At 38.4% G+C, this 21,090-nt stretch overlaps 1 protein-coding gene across 1 annotated transcript; it reads right to left on the bottom strand.

Annotated features, from left to right (window-relative positions):
- Positions 1 to 4,898: 4,898 nt before the first annotated feature.
- Positions 4,899 to 6,059, bottom strand: LOC131075066 (uncharacterized). The gene is made up of 2 exons (XM_058011858.2): positions 5,961 to 6,059; positions 4,899 to 5,717 (listed from the first exon to the last, which is right to left on the bottom strand). Exons 1-2 carry the CDS (start codon positions 6,057 to 6,059, stop codon positions 4,899 to 4,901), a joined length of 918 nt encoding a protein of 305 aa, XP_057867841.2.
- Between the last annotated feature and the right edge of the window lie 15,031 nt (positions 6,060 to 21,090).

The following is a 21,090-nucleotide window of genomic DNA, read 5'->3' as shown; positions in this document are numbered from 1 at the left end:
TTTAGAAGAACATAATTTGCAGTAGAAAAATTAGCAATGGATTCAAAAGAAAATAATGCCCATAAGGATGCAAAGTCTGGCAGTAATAATAACAACTTAAGGCAACCAACCCAAATGCATGCCAGAAAGTGATGACAAAATTAATAACTTTCATCATCGAAAATAGTAGGGAGCTCCTCATATCTTCCATGTGTTCGATCGTGCATAAGGAGTGACCGAACCTAAAAATCCAAAGTGTCTTCATTAAACCACACCTTCCTAGTGTTAATTATGACCCCTGTGTTAGCAAAATAGTCTGCTACACAATTACCTTCTCTATAGTTATGAGAAATATAAGACTCCTCAAAAGTATTGATTATATTCATAGAGGCATTAATAATATTTTCAATCGTCCATGAAAGTGAACTTTTCCCTTTAAGACATTGAATAATATTATTCTAATCTCCCTCAATCCACACCTTCCTGCATCGAAGTTTCTTAGCAATTTGCAAAGTTTGGAAGGTGCCTATGGTTTCAGCAAGGTGGTTGGTATGTGTACCCATGGGGAGTGTCACTGCTACAATACACCTACCATTCATCCCTTATCACTCCCCCACACCCAACCAACCCAGGATTGCCCTTAGCTGCTCCATGAAAATTAATTTTAACCCAATTTGAAGGAGGGAAATTGCACACACAATTATTTCTAGTCTTATGCCTTTGTCTATGAAATTTTGGTAGAACCAATCTCCATTCCTTAGAAACAACAATCTAAAAGTCATTGATTAGGTTTGAGGAGTATGAGGATCCAACACTGAAGAACATATTAACATTCTCAAAAATAGCTCTGCAAATATTTTCAACAACCACATTAGGGGGGAGAGAGGAGTCTCTGACAACACAATTATTTCTCTCCTTCCAAATTCCCCAAGAAACATGAGGGAAAATAAAGGACCACAACAGCTTAAAGGATGGGTTAGAAGAGGGGCATCTCCACCGTTGAAAGAAATCCAAAATCTATTGAGGGAAGACCCAAAAGAGAAGTGAAGAACCAAATCAGAAACCAATTCCTCCTCCTGCAAGCAAATAAAACATCTATTGGGGAGCAAACAACCCCTTTTACCTAAATTATCAGTACTAAGAATTTTATTTTGAAGCATAAGCCAAAAAAAAATGTTAACTTTTGGAATAAGGTTCTTCACCCACACTTTCCCCCAATAGGGTGGGGGAGAAGGAGAAAGAGACAACAAAGAAATAGAAGATGCCACCGAAAAGTGGCCAAAAGAAGTACCTTTCCAAATCAGAGAGTCCTTAGAGTTCAGACAAGGGAAACAAGAGAAAAGAGACAACTGGATAGGACGCAAGGAAGGAAAAGCCTCTGAAAAATCAACCCAACCAGAATCTCTCTAGTAATCAGCAACAAGAACACCAAAAGGCTCTTTGCAATCATCCATAAAAGCAACAAAATCCTGGAAATCATAGAGAGGACCACAAGGGAGCCAAGAATCTTCCCATAATCTGATAGTCTTGCCATCTCCCAGCTTCCAAATAGTTCCCTTCAAAGCAGCCTCCCTGGCCTTAAGCACATTATTCAAAAGAAAAGAACCAGAAGGGAGAGCGTCCACATTAAAAAAATCCTTCAGAGAGGGGGAACAAAATAAATACTTACTACGCCAGATCAAGTTCCATCCATGGATGTTTTCAAAAATTCTCCAAATATGTTTAACCAAAAGAGCTTGATTAAAGGATCGGATTCTTCGAACACCTAGACTGCCTCCAATGTTAGGTATACAAACACTTTCCGAAGCAAGCAAAGGCATACAATTTTTCTCCTCCACTCCAAACCAAAGGAACCACTTCTGAATTCTTTCAATAACTTTAACAAATTTGGAAGGGATTTTGAAGAGTGGACTTCAAAAGTTGTAATTTCCCATCCCGAATTCATAAAGAACCTTTCCAACCAACTATTATTTAATTGAATCTATCAATCAAAGACAACCAAAAAGAATTAGGAGGTTTCAAGCAAAGGGGGCAGCCCAGATAAGTGGAAGGAAAAGAACCAATAACATAGCTAAGAATATCCGCAATCCTTCTAAATATGACCTCTAGTGTATTGGAAAAGAAAAGAGAGATTTCACTCCAATTAATCAACTGACAAGACACTTTTCTATAAAGATCAATAACATTCTTCAAATTTCTAGCTTCCTTAATAGAAAAACTTCCCAATAAAATAGTATCATCTATGAACAGTTGGTGGGAGCACACAATATTGGATGAAGACAATCTCAAACCCCAAAAAGAGCCATTCATTACCAGTTTCAACAAATACCTGTCAAGTGCCTCCACCATAATAGTAAAGAGGATGGGCGCAATTGGATCCCCCTATCTCAAACCTCTGGAAGATTTGAAAAAATGAGAAGGGGAACCATTAACAAGAACAACAAAGGAGGGCGTGGAGACCAACTGCCAAATGAGCTTAATAACTCTATCACAGAATCTAAAGGCATGAAGGATTTTGGAAAGAAAGGAAGAATCAACTCTATCATAAGATTTAGTAAAATCCAGCTACAGAAGAACACCTTAATCTTTACAAGACACCTCCAAGGAATGGATGTTCTCATGCATCGTAATGATAGAATCCAGGATCTACCTACCACAGACAAATCCATTTTGTTGAGGAGAAATGATATTCGACAAGATGGACAAAATCCTCTACGTGAGAACTTTATAAATAATCTTATAGAATGAATTACAAAGGCTAATAGGGTGGAAGTTGTTCATAGAATCAACCCCAACACATTTTGGAATTAGCACAATAAAGGTAAAAATGAGTTCTTTGAGCAACGATCCAGCTTCAAAAAACTCTTTCACCCCATCCAAAACACCCTTCTTCACACTATGCCAAAAGGTTTGAAAGAAAAATAGGGGAAAACCATCCAGACCTGGGGCTTTGTTACCTTCAAAAGAAAAGAAAACAACTTTAATTTCATCTTTAGAAGGAATAATAGTCATGAACTTATTATGCTCTTCTTTCAGGATAGAGGGGATGGCTCCCAAAAGAGAATTCTGAGCTTCAACATCCAGATTAGCCTCAACTGAGAGAAGGGAAGAAAAGAAACGAGATGCCTCCCCACATATTTCCTCCTCTTTCACCAACACATCTTCATCCACCACCAACTTAAAGATCCTATTAGCAGCTTTATGTTTGAGGGTACTTAAATGAAAAAATCTTGTGTTGTTGTCCCCAACAGACAACCATAAGGTTCTAGATCTTTGTCTACAAAAAATCTCTTCCTTAGATATGACATCATGATACTTTCTCAGAATATCATTCTCCTTTTCAAAATATCCTGAAGAATAACCCTCAACTTGAATTTTATCCTGAATGTCTTTTAGCTCACACTAAATAGCGGATTTAGAAGTAAAAATGTTGCCAAACACTTCTTTATTCCATCTTCTAACATTACCTTTCACAAATATGTTTTTTAGCAACTCTGAACATATCAAACCCAACCACAAATGTATTCCACCATTGCATAATACAATCTTCCAGTAGGGGGTGGGACAACCACATCTTTTCAAATTTGAAAGGATAGCTTCTCTTACCATCAATAGCCTCCACAACAAAAGAGATAAGGAAATGATCAGAACCGACCCTAGGGAGGGCCGTAAGGGAGAAAACATACTCAAGCAACCAATTATTAGAGATAAAATCTTGATCAAGATGAACTTGGATCAGGTCATCACCCGCTCTCCTATTGGTCTAGGTGAAAGAGGCACTTTGAAGGTCAATATCATGTAGAGATTGATCATCAATAAACGCCATAAGGTCCAACCGACTATCCATTTAGATCTGAGAAGCTCCAAAATTTTCTGAATTATGAAGGGGAGTATTAAAATCTCCCATAATAATCCAATTTTCATTACAGTGCTTGGAGCGATGAATCTCCGGTTTCTTCTAAAACTTATTCCTAGCAGCTTTAGAGTTGGGAGCATAGATATTAGAGAAAACCTAGAAAAAATCATCTCTAATATGGTGAAATCTAACAGAAACAAATTTGGAATCCACATCCAAGATTTCGCCCTTAAAGTTATTCAAATTCCAAAATATAACAGTCCCACTTGAAGCCCCTTTTGAACTACTACCAGCCACCCAACAATGCTTGAAAAAATTCAGATTTTCCACCTTTTCCTTAATCATTTTAGTTTCTTGTATAAGGACAATATCCGGCTTATGATCCCTAATCATGTTACAAACTTTATCTTGTTTATGGAGTGCATTGAGTCCCCTTATGTTCCAGGAAATAAATTTCATTTTTTACTAGGGGAACATACCTCATAGATGGTCCTTTGACTCCCATTTGCTAAGTTACGCCTGCATTCTTGCTCTCTCAACCATTTAGTAGATATTCTACTAGGAGTCATCTTCGGTATTCTAGTATTAGCTATATGTTTCTTCCTTGTAGAAACACAAACATGTGAAGCCCCAACAGTGTCCAAATTTCTTAGATTTCTTTTTTCTCTACTCAGATAAATGAAGCTTCACCCCACATAGCCTCTAGGGTCTGCAATTGATTCTCTTTCCCTGATTTTAATGGGCCGCTCCCACCACTAGAGTCTCTTCGCTTTTCCTCCAACAAGTTATGGGAGAGAGGGGACCTCTCCTCCGCAGGATAGGTAGACTTCACATTTTCCTTAGATTGAGAGCACATACAATTCACAACCTCATTTAGATCCTCCCTTTCCATGGTCTTAAGACTTGTAAAAGAAGATCCAACAACATCAACTCCAACATCAATTTCTCCTTCCTCAAGCTGCTAAACAACTGGATTAGGCATACGACCATCTTCAACAAAACAACGCTTTATTTCACTAGAACCATCCTCACTATTACCTTTTAACATATCAGTAATCTACTCCTACTGGACTTCTGATTTCATCTTGATAACATCAATATCTCCATCTTCCTCTAATTGAACCGGACCGGAAGAATCAAATCCCTTCAAGTCCCCCTGATTAGCAATATCCTTGACCGTCTCAATACTACCATCTTCATTATGAACCACCTTTGAAGTTTTTTCTCTCCAAGTCTTCTCATGAGGGCCATTTTTTAGTCCAAAATTTATTTTAGAGGGGGCAACAACCTTATCAATTTGCAAAGGATAGTTTTTAGTCCAATGCCCAGATTTTTTGCAGTTAAAACAAACAAAAGACATAGTCTCTAATTCAACTTGCTGGGTCAATTTTCCCAACTTAGAAATGATATCCACTGAGGATGGGAGATCAGTATTTTGATTAACACAAACACAGATCGGCACATAAACTATTCTTTTCCTAGCCGCCATCATTGAGTCAACAGATAGAAGTTCCCAAAATGAGCTAGCCAAACCCTTAAATACATCCTCATGCCAAAACTTCAAGGGAAAACTAGGCAATCTAACCCAAACAGGGGCAGAACAAAAAATACCATCATTCAGATCCAAATTAGGGGACCAACACTTCAAATCCAATGAAGTCTTCCCGATAACCCAAGGGCCTCCACAAAGAACATCAGACAAATCTTCCTCACAAGAGAAGGTAAAGGAGAAAAAAACTTTAGCCATAGCTGTAATTTCAGTTTGCAATTTTAGGTGCCATCTCCTCTTAATGAAAGATCTAACAACATCAATGTTAGGCCTAACGCCCATAAATTTTCCAACAAATGATAAAGCCATAACAGAGATATTGTGATCTATCACCTGATCAGGGACAATAATCACAAAACATCTAGAAGCCGGTTTCAAAATATTATTAATAGGAGGGATCGTCGACTTACCACTAGGTTTGGTACAAAAGAGGGAGGCCCAAGGTTTACTCTGCCCCCCCACATCACAAGGTCCCTTTCTAGGGTGATCTGGAATCCCCTCCTTTTGTGGGTCCCCATCTTAAGAAATTGTGCTATCATCCTGGCCGCTTTCTATTTTTTCACTGCCTTGACCCACCTGCTGTCCTTGAGGACTAGCATCTGCAACATTCCCCTGAGGATTTGCCAAAATCAAAGGGGCAATTTGCTCACCCAAGTTCACACTCAAAATTCCCATTCAAAAAAATTCACACAACTTGGAGAATGTTTGAGGATTTACATAATGACCCATGTTAGTGATGGACTTGAAAAGCACCGAGGGGGGGGGGGGGGTGAATCAGTGTCACCAAAAATAAAACTGCTTCAAACACTAACCGGTAGATGAACTTAGTAAAAAATTTAAACACAATGCATGCAATCCAAAATGATATAACAACATCCACAATAAGTAAAACATCCTCCATAACACAGGTGTTTGTACGTGGAAAACCCAAATAGGTAAAACCACAGTGAGATGGAACTCACAAGTTAACTATTTGCAGTAATAGATAATTGGCCGGTTAAGGTCTACAAAGTGCTCTACTAGGAGCGAACATTGTTAGAGATCCCAAAGCTTGATTAAAAGCTATACCCTGTTAGGAGTAACTGATGAATACTAAGAGGAGGGGAGGTGAATTAGTATGCCAAAAAATCTCTGTACTTAAACACTTACACAGTCTGAAGATAAACCGGTAAAATAGTCTAACAGACAGACTGGTTATCACACATGCAAACCAAAATGCAAATAAAGCATTCACCCACAAAAGCAATACAACCATAACACAAGATATTTGACATGGAAACCCAACTGGGAAAAACCACGGTGAGATGGAACTCACAAGTCACTATCTGCAGAATAGAAACCAGACCGGTTAAGTCAGACCGGTTGAGGTCTTACAATGTTCTTCACCAGAACAGATCCTGTTAGGAATCTCAATCTCTGTTAGGAGATAAGTCCGATTAAAGACTACCTTGTTAGAGGATTTTAGATTCATAGAAGTGAACCACCTTGTTAGAGGATTTTACAAAGGCTTTTGGGCCTACCCGGTTAAGGGCTACAGACTTGTCAAAGATGTGAGTAATCAAGAAGTGTTTGATCTATCTAATAGCACAAACTGCTTGGTTAGATCCAGTATAGCTCACTGCTAATGCGTTTTAGCATTACTTCAGTCTTCTCTATCTCTCTCTGTTACAACTTGATCTTCTCAGATAAGATCGCTCTTACAACAACTCAACAACCACCTTAAACCCTAGCCACAACATAAACCCTTTCAGTAACAGCAACAACAACTCAAAACCTTAGACATGATGTCCTTTTAAAGGAATCTGATTTCATGTCGGTCCAATAGGATTACATTACAATTTCCTAGGTTCAATGAATCTAGACATACTCAGAAACATGACACAAAAAGCACCGTCAGTGTATCGGCACCGTCAATCAATCGGTGGGTAGGTAACTCATCGCAAAATGTCGGTTGGTAACTCATCACAGAGTATTACCGGTTCATACAAAATACCGGTTGGTGGTTTGACAAAAATGAAGACTGGTAAGAATGTGTTATGCCGCTTTGCTCCTTCATACCGGTTGAGATCTACGAACCGCTTGGGATCGACATGCCGCTTCAGACTAGGAAACACATTCTGCAAAATCACCAATAGTCTAAAGACTAGAATACAACATACTGGTTGGAACAAATACCGGTTGAGCTCTAGCTCATACATATAAAGGGGATCTCTATACAAGTCTGTGTCCATCAATGACAATCACAACATAAACATCAAAAATGCCAACAATCTCCCCCTTTGGCATTGATGGCAACACTTAGGAAAATAAAATTTTGAAATCTAAGTGTTTTACAACAAAAACTTGCCATTAACAAAATTGCTCCCCCTAAGCATATACATTATCCCTTAATCAACACAATGTATAACAATTTTGCATACAGAGCATAAACATTGAGATATCAGAGCACATAGCATATATCAAAATTTTAAAATTAGATACTTCTCCCTATTTGTCTCCAAAAATAGATAGAGTACTTGTCCCCCTTTGCCAACAATGAAAAAGTACCGCTGAACAACCCTGTTTCCTTTTGATATATATAAAAAGTTTATGACAACAATGAATAATACTTGTCAAAAATCGATTTATAGTCCTGCAAAAATTGTTTCATGGATAGAGACTAGGACTCAAATAAGGAGGTGGCTACTTCTTTTTCTGTTTGCATTTGGTATACCTGTTCCTCCATGGCATCAACTGTGCTCAACTCCTGCATAACTGTCAAGGCATCCAGGTTCAAATAACACTTCTGAAGAATTTGAAGACATGGAAGTAAAACTAGTTGTAGCTCCTGCAAATCTTTAGAGCATGTATTGATCTCTTGCTCCATTTTGGCTGATTGGATCTGCAACCGGTGAATGGTTTGCCCATATGTTGCAAAGAAATCATAAGGTGGCTTAAATGTGCTCAAGTAGGACTGTAAGTCCATTTAAAGCATTTGCTTCTTAGCTAGCACATCATCATAGAATAGATGAGGTTGACAGATTTTTCTTATTAGAAAGTTTCCCTCATCCAAAGCATTCCTTATGTCCTTTTGGTCTTTCAGCAGTTCAGATCGGAGCTCATTCAACTTTTTCACCAGAGCAATGTTAAGAGCCTTTTGATGCTCTTTCTTCACATTTGCCTCAGTTGCTTCTTCTAGGATTTGCACCTGATCATCCACTATAGTACATAGTAGTTTGAGCTATGCTAGTGATGATTCAGTGTTAGGAAGATTGGTACCGGGGATTAAACTGGTAAGGGTGTCTGCAGCCACCTGAATTATGTCCTGCTACTTTTTCTTGCGAATGATCTCAAGGTGCTCTTGAGAAACCTTGATGCTTTGCATAAGCTCCAACTCACTTGCAGACTGAAGATCGATAGGACTGGAGATATCAGCCAGTTTGGCTTGACTCCCGGTTGCCTTTGGAATCTCCATCTGTGTGCTCTCCATTTCTTTCGCTGCCTTGTTTGCATCTTCCTTCTTCCTTTTCTCTGCTTCTTTCTTCTGTTCTTGTTCCTTGTTTTCCTCTTCTTTCTTTTTCCTGTCTTCTTCTTTCTTCTTCTCCTCTTCTTTCTCTTTCTCTTCCCTCTTCTTCTTTTCTTCCTCTTCCTTCTTTTTCGTCTCTTCCTCTTCCTTCTTTTTCTTTTCTTCCTCTTCCTTCTTCTTCTTTTCTTCCTCTTCCTTCTTCTTTTCTTCCTCTTCCTTGTTCTACTTTTCTTCCTCTTCTTTCTTCCTCTTTTCTTCCTTGTCCTCTTCTTCTTTCTTCTTCCTTTCCTCTTCTTGCTTCTTCTTCTCTTCATCTTTTTGTCTCTCCTCTTCCTCTTTTCTCTTCTCTTCCACTTTTCTCTTTTTCTCATCTTCATCCCTCTTCTTCTTCTCTTCCTGTTCCTTAGCTGCTTCCTGTGTGTCCTTAGCTTGCTCACCACCCTGTTCGGCTTGTTGCCCCTGTTCTGTTCCCTCAGAAGGTATGTTCTGAGTGACATCTTCTACATCCAGGGCATCGACATCAACAGTGTCGATTGGTTCTTCAACCGGGTTCCTTTCTTCATCAAAAACTTCATCCGGTTTGGATATGATCGGTTATGTTTCTGTTGTTGTTTGACCATTCATGCTTTGTGAGCTTGAATAGCATGATTCATATACTGATGAGTGTCTTTTTCAACATCATCAACTCTTCCTTCCAACAGCCAGAGCCTTCTTCTCCTTGTGAAGAAGAGTCCTTTATTTTGGTCCAATACATCAAATAATTCTGAATTTGAGAGGCCGGGAAAGTACTGTGCAAAGACTTTCTCCCTAATCTCCTGTTCCTTTTCAATGGCAATGCGCCATTTATTATCTAATGCTTTAAATAAAGAATCCGGTGTCTGAGATTTAATCTCTGATGGCGATCGGTCATTTTTGCACAAATAAATAATGATTTCCTGTAATACTTCTTCCTTCTCCTCATCACTAAAATCATCATAATAATCTACTAAATCATGAAGTAATTTTCTCCTAATATTCTTAACTGTCCTTTGAAAATGTGTCAAAGGTTTGTATGAGGAGATATCAATATTTATCGGTGTGGATACTGCCGGTTCATTCTTCTTCATTTTCTTTGTTTGTCTGGCCTTCTTTGACTTTTCATCAAACTCGGTCTCTTTAGAGTCTAGCTCATTTGTCTTAGTCTTCCTTTTTCTTTCCAAGACTTTTGTCAGTGTCACCTCTGGTTTCTTCTTTGCAGGTGACCACTTGGTCACTCTTGGAGTTGCAGTGGTAGCCGATGTCGATGCTGCAGGCACTGCCTTGGCTTTCTTTGCTGCCGGTTCTTTTCCTTTCTTAATAGATGGTTCCTCGACCGGTGCAATCCTCTCCAAGTAGGTTGCACTCCTTTTAGCCTTAGGATCAAGAGGCAAGGCAATAAGGGTTGAGGCATACCCTTCCAGCATATCATACATAACCTCATAGCCCATTGGCTCCACTTCCTCCATTCTAGGTTCAACAACCTCCATTAAGCATTTGTCCACCTGAATGGTAAAACAGATGTCATCTTCATTTTTCTTAACGATATCGTCTGAGATCCTTACCCTTTGACTCATCTTTCTTTTGAACTCATCAAAATATTTGTTCAGTACTTCAGGGTAACTGGTTCCAATGGCTTGTATGCTTTCCTTGATCTGCTTGGTTACCGGTTGGTCAGGAGACCACTGGACATCTCCTACTCCAGGAAAGTAGCCTTGGAAATAGAAGAACAACCCTATCAGTAGTTGTCCAAACTTAAACCTCAGTGCATTGTCCTATTTGATTGCCTTTAGATTCAACAGGAGTTGCCTTTGCATACCGGTGCATAGGTCAAATGATGCATCCTCTTTAATCATCTAGTAAGCGACATTTACTGCTGTAGTAGATACAAAATTAATCCTACTGGCTGAGAATTTTCTGTAGCCTATCACCATGCAGGCGTATTTCACCAGATCATCCTTGATAGGATTAACTGTCATACCCCGTGAGTCACTCGTTGAATTGGTGAGCCTGGCCATTTCGGTTTTGCTTACCATTCTTAGGGCTGACACTTCCCCTGTGTTGCAAAAACCGGTGACAGCATGAATTACCTGAGGCATGATATCATGTGTCCTCTCTAGGTACATCTTGTCACCATGGACTCTAGTCAAAATGATCCTGATATGATCGTCCGTAAAATCTTTCAGAAAGTATACTGCATTATGGAGTTTCTTCTTCTCTAGGATACTAAACTTCGGTTTGATCTTTTTGTCCTTGCCGCAAAATAAACCTAACTGGGTGTGAATAGCTAAAGACATTAGGTCTTTTATTTTGCAATCAATATAATCTGAAATTCCTTCTTCAACTATGACTCCAGCCGGAACTTGCGATAAGGCATTATATTTAGACTTCCTCTGAATAAAACTTTCCGACTCAATGGATGTACTAGAACTAGTATGAGATGCGGAAGCCATTGTTGAGTATTTCAAGAACATGAAAAATACCTTTATAATGAAAATTTAGGGCTTCCTAATTCTGCTTCACTCCACTCTCCGTCGGTTGCCAAATCACCGCTTTGTGTTCTCCACGACCACTTGCAAACTAGATTTGAATCTCCTTCAAGATTTATCAATTTCTTGAAATCTTAGCTCAAATCGCCTTTTCTTCGCTCTGCACTTGAAAACTTTTCTTCGCTCGAAAATAGATAGTGAGAAAAGATTTGAAATATGCTTTTATACATCTCTCACCTACCACCATAAATGCTCCTCTATTGGGGCATAAACCCTAATTTGCCTCTTTTACCATTTCTGGTCTTTTGCCAAGCGATAGGTATCACATACTGGTTAAGGTCTTTTACCAGTGTAACTGGGGGTTCACAATCATTTCACCATTCGCTCCCCCTAAGCCTCTTTGGAGCTTAGTTTGCCGGTTTTGATATTTCCACACTAGGTGCGGAAACCGGTTCCTCATCCAACATTGTTGGTTTCTTCCTCCAGGTTTTGTTCATGTCCGCTTGAACTTTTTCAACATCAACTTCTCCTTTCTAAGTGACCGGTATATCATCAGATATACTCTTTCTGCTTCTGCAGAATCTTGCAATGTGACCCGGTTTGTTGCAGTGATAGCAAACCAATCCAGGTGCTCTCCAAGGTCCACTGTTCATATTTCCATTCTTCCTTCTGCATTTAGAAGCAGTGTGACCATGTCCATGACAAGTCCAATAGTTTGCTCTCCATTCGGTTGTTGATTGATAACCACTGTTGCCTGACTGATAATTGTAGGTATTAAACTGGTTAGGGTTCCAGTTTACAAAAGATTCTGGACCAGCTCCTTGGGTCCTCTGAGGATATCTTCCGGTATTGTTCATGACAGACCTGCATTCAGATGCTCTATGCCCAAACTTGTTGCATGCATAGCAGTGACCATTGAACTTATTGGATCTAGGTACATTGTTGATAAAATATGGAAAATTATTGTAGGCTTTGCTCCTACATACATTGGCAGTGTGTCCTTCTTTAAGAGAGTTAAAGCAAACAGGTTTGAATTTTTGCTTACCTTTTCCTTTGAGTGTCGGTTGCTTCTTTGATGCTTCAGCTTTTGTTCCTGAGGATTCTCCTTCCTCATGTCCAGAGAAACCAAGACCATTAGTATTCTTTACTGGTCTAGATGACTCAAACTTTTGCTCTAGCTTGACAATACTTTTACTAAACTTAGCAAGTATTTCCTTTGACTCAGAGAGCTCTTTGGAAATAGCAGTATTGGTCTCCATTAGGCTTGCATTTTCAGAGATGGCTATGTTCAGTTCTCCTTGCATGTTTTCCTTTTCCATCCCACTCTCATGAAGGCGAGTAGTCAGTGCACTAATCTCTTGTTTCAACTTGGAGATCTCATGATCTCTATCCTTTACCCAATCTTTAGCTTTCCTCCGGTTCTCAAGCTCTTGACTAAACCGGATAGTCAGTCCTTCCAACTCATTTCTCAGATTGGAGTTTGAATCATTCAGCTTATTTACTTCTGCAATCATGGCTTCCATATTAGCTTCATCTTCAGAACTACTTTCAGATAGCTCCATCAGCTTCTTTGCATGTTCTATCCTTTTTGCTTGAGATGCCTTGTATTTGACCATAAGATCATCATAGGCTTGCTCAGATTGAGTGAGCCATTGACTAAGTTCCCTCAAAGTGTATTCCCCCATATCTCTTTCCAAGTGGTTAAACTTATAGAAAGGTAGTCTCTAATACCAATTGATGAATACTAAGAGGGGGGGGGGTGAATTAGTATGCCAAAAAATCTCTGTACTTAAACACTTACATAGTTTGAAGATAAATCGGTAAAACAGTCTAACAGATAGACCGGTTATCACACATGCAAACCAAAATGCAAATAAAGCATTCACCCACAAAAGCAATATAACCATAACACAAGATATTTGACGTGGAAACCCAACTGGGAAAAACCACGGTGAGATGGAACTCATAAGTCACTATCTGCAGAATAGAAACCAGACCGGTTAAGGTCTTACAATGTTCTTCACCAGAATAGATCCTGTTAGGAATCTCAATCTCTGTTAGGAGATAAGTCCGATTAAAGACTACCTTGTTAGAGGATTTTAGATTCATAGAAGTGAACCACCTTGTTAGAGGATTTTACAAAGGCTTTTGGGCCTACCCGGTTAAGGGCTACAGACTTGTCAAAGATGTGAGTAATCAAGAAGTGTTTGATCTATCTAATAGCACAAACTGCTTGGTTAGATCCAGTATAGCTCACTGCTAATGCGTTTTAGCATTACTTCAGTCTTCTCTATCTCTCTCTGTTACAACTTGATCTTCTCAGATAAGATCGCTCTTACAACAACTCAACAACCACCTTAAACCCTAGCCACAACATAAACCCTTTCAGTAACAGCAACAACAACTCAAAACCCTAGACATGATGTCCTTTTAAAGGAATCTGATTTCATGTCGGTCCAATAGGATTACATTACAATTTCCTAGGTTCAATGAATCTAGACATACTCAGTAACACGACACAAAAAGCACCGTCAGTGTGTCGGCACCATCAATCAATCAGTGGGTAGGTAACTCATCACAAAATGTCGGTTTGTAAGTCATCACAGAGTATTACCGATTCATACAAAATACCGGTTGCCGGTTTGACAAAAATGAAGACTGGTAAGAATGTGTTATGCCGCTTTGCTCCTTCATTCCAGTTGAGATCTACAAACCGCTTGGGATTGACATGCCGCTTCAGACCGGGAAACACATTCTGCAAAATCACCAATAGTCTAAAGACTAGAATACAACATACCGGTTGGAACAAATACCGGTTGAGCTCTAGCTCATAGATATAAAGGGGATCTCTATACAAGTGTGTGTCCATCAATGACAATCACAACATAAACATAAAAAATGCCAATAGTAACCTCAGTAGAGGATTTCTAAATCCAAACTAATGGATCATCTTGTTAGAGGATTTGAACAATGAAGTTTGTTAGAGCTTACCCGGTTAGGGGATTTTAATTTTGTTGTAAGTGTTAGAAGACAATAGGTTTTTCTTGATCTGTCTAAGTAGCACAATACTTGCTTGATCAGATCCTTTTAAGTGTATTCAACATTGCTTTTCAACATACTCTGCAACTTAACTCTTTTGTCCTTGCATATAACATATCACTTTTTCTCATACAAATTAATTCATTGTGATGTCAATATAAAGACATTTCTATTTCATGTCAGCCTCAAGAAATCATAACACAATTTCCTAGGTGCAGTGTATCTGGTCAAGTGATCATAAATCATCACAAAAATACCACCAAAACTTGTCGGTGGTGATAACTCATCACATAATCTACGAATACCGGTTGGAACACTTAATACTGGTTAGAGTTAAACTGCTTGTCCTTGATGCTTCTGAGATAGTCTCCACTAGATCTTAATGTTGATGCTGAGACATGTATAACCAAGTGGTTATCTCCATGCCTATACTGGTTGTCACCAAATACTGATTAGAAATAAACCTCTAGTATATCGGTTGTAGTATAAACAACTTGAAGTCATACCGGTAGACAATATAAACATATGTGTGTGTATGTGTTTCATCAATGACAACATATGATGAATTCATTACAATCACCATCAAGCCAACAATCTCCCCCTTTGGCATTGATGGCAACACTTAGAAAATTTTACAACAATACCGCTAAGTGGTGCTTACAAAAAAAAATTATACACATATACACATACTCCCCCTTACTACATACATCATATAAAATTTTCAAAAATACACATACATATTTCTATTCCCCCTTTGACAACAATGCCAAATTGAAATATATATATATATATATATATACAGAGAGAGAGAGAGAGAGAGAGAGAGAGAGAGAGAGAGAGAGAGAGAGAGAGGGAGAGAGAATTTGTATCAAAGTGTTCAACATATACAACAATTTGAAAAACTAAATCAAGATTCATGCATTAGCAATCCTCAGAAAAATTGCACTAAAATTCCTCTTCAACTAAGATAAAGCACGTTCTCATGTTTCCAACAAATTCTCAGTGAACTCAAGTGTAGACATGATCTGAGTATGAAAATCTTCCATGGAATCCAGTAAACAGGTTTCTAGGGTAGCTAAAATAGCTTCTGCATGCGTGTAGGCTCTCTGTAGGATGTCCACTTGTGTTGTGAGTTGACTCTTCAATTGTTTTAGTGGTCAGAGAAATACTTGAAAAGCACGAGGAGGGGGGGGGGGGTGAATCAATGTCACCAAAAATAAAACTACTTCAAACACTAACTGGTAGATCAACTTAACAACACTTTTAAACACAATGCATGCAATCCAAAATGATATAACAACATCCACAATAAGTAAAACATCCACCATAACACAAGTGTTTGTACGTGGAAAACCCAAATAGGTAAAAACCATGGTGAGATGGAACTCACAAGTTAACTATCTGCATTAATAGATAATTGATCGGTTAAGGTCTACAAAGTGCTCTGCTAGCGAATCTTGTTAGAGATCCCATATCTTGATTAAAATATATACCCTGTAAAAGGTAGTACCCTGTTAGGAGTAACCTCAGTAGTGGATTTCTAAATCCAAACTAATAGATCACCTTGTAAGAGGAGTTGAACAATGAATCTTGTTAGAGCTTACCTGGTTAGGGGATTTTAATTCTGCTATAATTGTTAGAAGACAGCAGGTTTTTCTTGATATGTTTGAGTAGCACAATACTTGCTTGGTCAGATCCTTTTAAGCATCTTCAACACTGCTTTTCAATATACTCTGCAACTTAACTCTTTTGTCTTTGCACATAACATATCACTTTTGCTCATACAAAATAATTCATTGTGATGTCAATATAAAGACATTTAGATTTCATGTCGGCCTCAAGAAATCATAACACAATTTCCTAGGTGCAGTGTATCTGGTCAAGTGATCATAACTCATCACAAAACTACCGCCAAAATGTTTCGGTGGTGATAACTCATCACACAATATACGAATACCGGTTGGAACACTTAATACCAATTGGAGTTAAACTGCTTGTCCTTGATGCTTCTGAGATAGTCTCTGTTGGATCTTCATGTTGATGTTGAGACATGTATAACCAAGTGGTTATCTCCATGCATATACTGGTTGTCACAAAATATTGGTTAGAAATAAACCTCTAGTATACTGGTTGTAGTATAAACAAATTGAAGTCATACTGGTAGACAATATAAACAAATGTGTGTGTATGTGTTTCATCAATGACAACATATGATGAATTCATTACAATCATCATCAAGCCAACAATTAGGCCCAGGGATTTGATGAGATGAAGAAGGAATACCACCACCACCAATGTATTAATATGAGGAAAGGGAAGGTTGTGATGTGTCTTGAATATATTATCCATAGATAGTGCTAGCAGGAGGCAAACTTGTGTTGATGTAATTGAGGGAGTTATAAAGAGGTGTAGTTGACCTAGGAGGTTGAGACATGGCTAGATGAGTCATGCTTTGAGGTATGGAAATTGGGGGTAAAGATGTTTTAGGTGTGGATGTCGTAAGTGGTGGGTGAAGGAAAACATCAATGATTGGTTGATCTATGAGGTCACCTACTGGAGGTTTGTCAAGGATAGACGGGTCGAATCCTGGGGGCAAGCGTTCCCCTTGAGTGATGAGATGAGATACAAGCCCATTAGGATTATGTCTGAAAAATGTCTCCGTCATGTCTTGATTGTAAGGATCATCAACAAAACATTAGACATGTGGAGAAAGCTCCAGTTGGTAAACAAGTTGTTATTTTTGTTGTGGATCTTGATCGAAGTGGTGACTAGTCTTAGGCATTTGATTGCCTTCAAAAGCCATTTTTTCTTTTTGTGAGCGAGTTAGGACCATACACAGGTAACAACTTTAAGGAAGGAATTGATGGACGTTGGAAATGATGATGGGAGGACTTAGAAAGTTTTGACTTGATTTGATTTGAATAGAATTGATTTTGGATAAGATTGATTTGATTAGGATAACAACTTAGTTCTTGGATTAGGATTTGGGTAAGGGATTGATGATGTGGACCACAAGCAAGGTGACAACAAAGGTTGGCAAAAATTTAGACCTTATGATATTGATGAAGTACTCTTTCACTTAGGGTAGACTAAAGTCTCTAAGTAAAATAAGACAAAAGACAAGGGTTTGGACCAACCCACAATGATTAAAAAAAGGTACTTGGGGGAGATTCTTTCCCAAGCACAAAAGCCAATTGATTGATTGATTAAGAATGAAAGTCTAAATCCAACTTTTACAATGTATTATCCCTATGATGAGGTTGATTTGATTGATTGATTAAGATGATTTGATTAATTGGATTGGAGATTGAATGAAATTGATTGATTATGCTAAGTCCTTAAGGATTGAAGGTGAAAGTGATTAGAGGATGACAATGATTACAAAAGGAAGGAAAATGATTGGAGACATATGGTGAAATTTAAGGTTACCTTAGGTGGACCAAGATTCAATAATTTATTGTTGGAGAAGGAAAATTGGACAAAGGGATATGACCACACCTATTGATGGATTGTGACAAACCTAACCTCTGATGGAAGACACATTCTCTCAAAGACTCCTCATCAAACTCATTATTGTGACCATGGAGATAATCGTGGAAATGATGTAAAAAGATCCTATGCTTCAACAAGAGTTTGCAATTGATATACAAGAATTTGCGATGCTTAAGTAGTTGTTTCAAACTTGGTTTCTTCTTCTTAACTTGACAATATATTGACTTCTTGGGATGTTTGATCGACCTGGACTTATGGAACATGAAGGAAATTGAACAAAAATGTTGATTGGGCAGAGATGTCAAAGCAAAGTGGAGACGTTGAAACAATGAGGTAGAGACATCAAAGCTCAGAGATGACAGGGCATAGACGTTGAATGATAGGTTTAACTTGTTCCATGTTAAATCTTGATGGAAAGTTGGTCAAATCTAGTTAGTTTTGGAAAATGTTTGATTGTCAACTACTCTTGGAAATAAAATATCAGACAAAGTATACACATTGTCCAAGGGAAACACTTGATAGCAAGCAAGAAAATGATTGGGGGCCTAGATTAGCCCAAACAGATTTTACTGGTATTGTACAAAATGAGGACACACATCAAACATACGACTTAGGATGGAAAGTGGAAACCATTCAATAGGCCTCTCACACAAGCGATACCTCAAACAAGCAGACATATAGAGATTCTGGTAGCATTGACTCCCCCTTACAGTGCACTCACTTCTCAGGCATACTAGATTCTCTTACCCCAAAGATCCAAGGATCTATTGTATGGAGAATTCTTGTCTCATCTTGAGTGGGTATATGAGAGGTAACTTCAGGGTACGATCTGCATCCCCTTCACTATGAGTGTGGGATTTTTGGCTACTACAACAAGGTTCTTAGTGTAAATTTTGAGGGTTCACCAATCCAACGATTGATTCTCGAAGAAAGCCACTTAAGTCTTTAATTGAGTTTATCGGTGTAGAGGGAGCCTCCACATACATCGAATTCACTCAACACTTTAGCTACTTGACCGACATATTTATATAGCGGCTTGGAGAACCCACTTGAGATCATGCCGGGAGAGTTCATATCCAAGATGTGTCCCAATTGAAACTACCCTTGTGAGGTGATGAAATCCCAAGTCAAGAATAGCCCTCTCTACAAAAGGAAAAATTGGGTGTTGTCTATCACCTTTCTCATCACCCAAGGTCCACGAAGGTGAGCAGAGAGGATAATAGGTGTGATGGTGGGTCCACCCTACATAAGCGTAAGTGCGCAAAACATGGAATGCAATGATTAATTTTAGTCCCACGTGTAAATAGTTTCTAATCTAAAAATGCAAGAAAATAAACTAATGCTAGTGAGAAAAATTGAGTCTTTGGCAAGCGTGTTGTAGAAAAAAAGTTAGTAGTTTCAAAAATTAGCCTTGGACACACGTAAGAAGCCAACAAAAACTCAGATTAAATTAGTAACTAAAAATCCTAGCTATCTCAGCATAAACGCCGAAGTATAGGTGCAGACGACGAATGTCTACACAAACACTGAAGTAGGGCCTGACTATGAATTCAAATTGTTGAACGTGAGAAAATTTGAAATTTGAAATTTAAATCTGATTGCAAAAAAAAATACCTACATAGACATTGCTCTACAACAGAGGGGTCGAAATGCTAAAAACAGAAAAGCTGTTAGAAGATTTGAATTTTTAAATTTTGAATTAAGGTAGGAAATCAGGTCTGACACAAACGTCGAACCAAAGTGCAGATGTCGATCGTTTACGTAGATGTTGATGCATCGATTATCCCACAAAAACTAAATTAGCCTAAGAATTCATGAATATAGTTAGAAACCAGAAAGCAAAAACACCTAACCTAATATTTCTTCCCTTTTTAGATGATTTTTTATTGTTTTTGTACTTTTTAAGTTGTTAAAATTGCAAGAAAACTCAAGGAAAAGTTTCAATATATATTGGAGGCAGAGACACCAAACCACGGGTGGAGACACCATTCCGTAGACCTGCAAGGAAAGAGCAAGAAAAATTCAAATTTTGTTAGCACAAACATCGTTTCTCAATAGAGATGTCCAACCAGTGATTCGTAGATGTCATTTTGTAGACAGAGACATCAATCCAGAACTTGTAACTAAAAAACTTCACAAAACTCACAAAGTGAGTAGTAAAATGGGACGTGAGTTCCACTGGGCGTGCCAAAATGGAGACAAAAAAATCCTAGGGTGTTCAAATGCATATAATAAACATAAAACATAATGAAAACATCAAATATGCAAATAAAACCTTTATACCTTCTTCTCTTCTTCAGATTGAGCCTTCAGTGAATTGGAAATGTGCCCTATCTCCACTTGATTGGATTGGCTCCAAGATGGGATGTGGATTGCTCTCCACACACAACAAAAATGGTGATGACAAAATGGATGGATGGATGGGTGATTGCAAATGACCTAGGATGGAAGCTAAATTTGCCTATAGTGGTGATACTATGGAGATGATTTCAAGCACTATTCTAGTAGCATGAGATTGCACATGAGATTATTGCAAATGAAGGGGAGGAGACCCCAATTTATAGATTTGGAGGAGGGATGGAGGGCCAAGATTTATTTGAAATGGAGGGATAGGATTGAAGGAAAATGATGGAAGGGATTGAGAGGACAAGGTGTGGAGAATAAGAGATTTGCCATAAAGGCATTTCTTGTCTCCACGCTCCACAAGGTGCATGGGGAAGAGATCCCAAGTACATAGGGAGAATAAAAAGGAATTAAAAATTCCTTGGGGAAGGACAAGAGAATTCAAAATTATGAAATATTGGATTGCATGGGGGAATGAGGAGAGAAAAGGAATTTAAAATTCCTTGGGAAATGAGGGAGCATAGGAAAGTGGGAGAATTTGAAATCCTTGAAATGACCAAAGTTGGTGCATTTAAGGTTTGGAAGGTGAGAGGAGACAAGCCATTTATGGCAAGGAGTTGACTTGATCCTAATCATGGAGATTAGGATTGTGAAAATGATTAGTGAAGAGATTAGGTGGGATAATGGAGGATTAGAGAGCAAGTGGACAAGTTAGGAGGATGTGACATGAGGAGAGAAAATGAGTGGAAGAATTAAAAATTGGATAATAATGATGATCACGCTTCTAGAAAAATTAATTAGGCTAAGTGAGGATTAGAAGAGG

This window comes from Cryptomeria japonica, chromosome 3, assembly GCF_030272615.1.
Source record: "Cryptomeria japonica chromosome 3, Sugi_1.0, whole genome shotgun sequence".
NCBI lineage: Eukaryota > Viridiplantae > Streptophyta > Pinopsida > Cupressales > Cupressaceae > Cryptomeria > Cryptomeria japonica.
This window is presented reverse-complemented; position numbering and strand designations above follow the sequence as displayed.

What these genes read in the sequence shown, in the direction of transcription:
- LOC131075066 (XM_058011858.2), bottom strand. Translation starts at nt 6,059, where the DNA reads ATGGGAATTTTGAGTGTGAACTTGGGTGAGCAAATTGCCCCTTTGATT. An exon ending in CTAGTCCTCAAGGACAGCAG is followed by an intron (nt 5,718 to 5,960) that starts GTGGGTCAAGGC and finishes GTCCCTGATCAG; the next exon opens with GTGATAGATCACAATATCTC.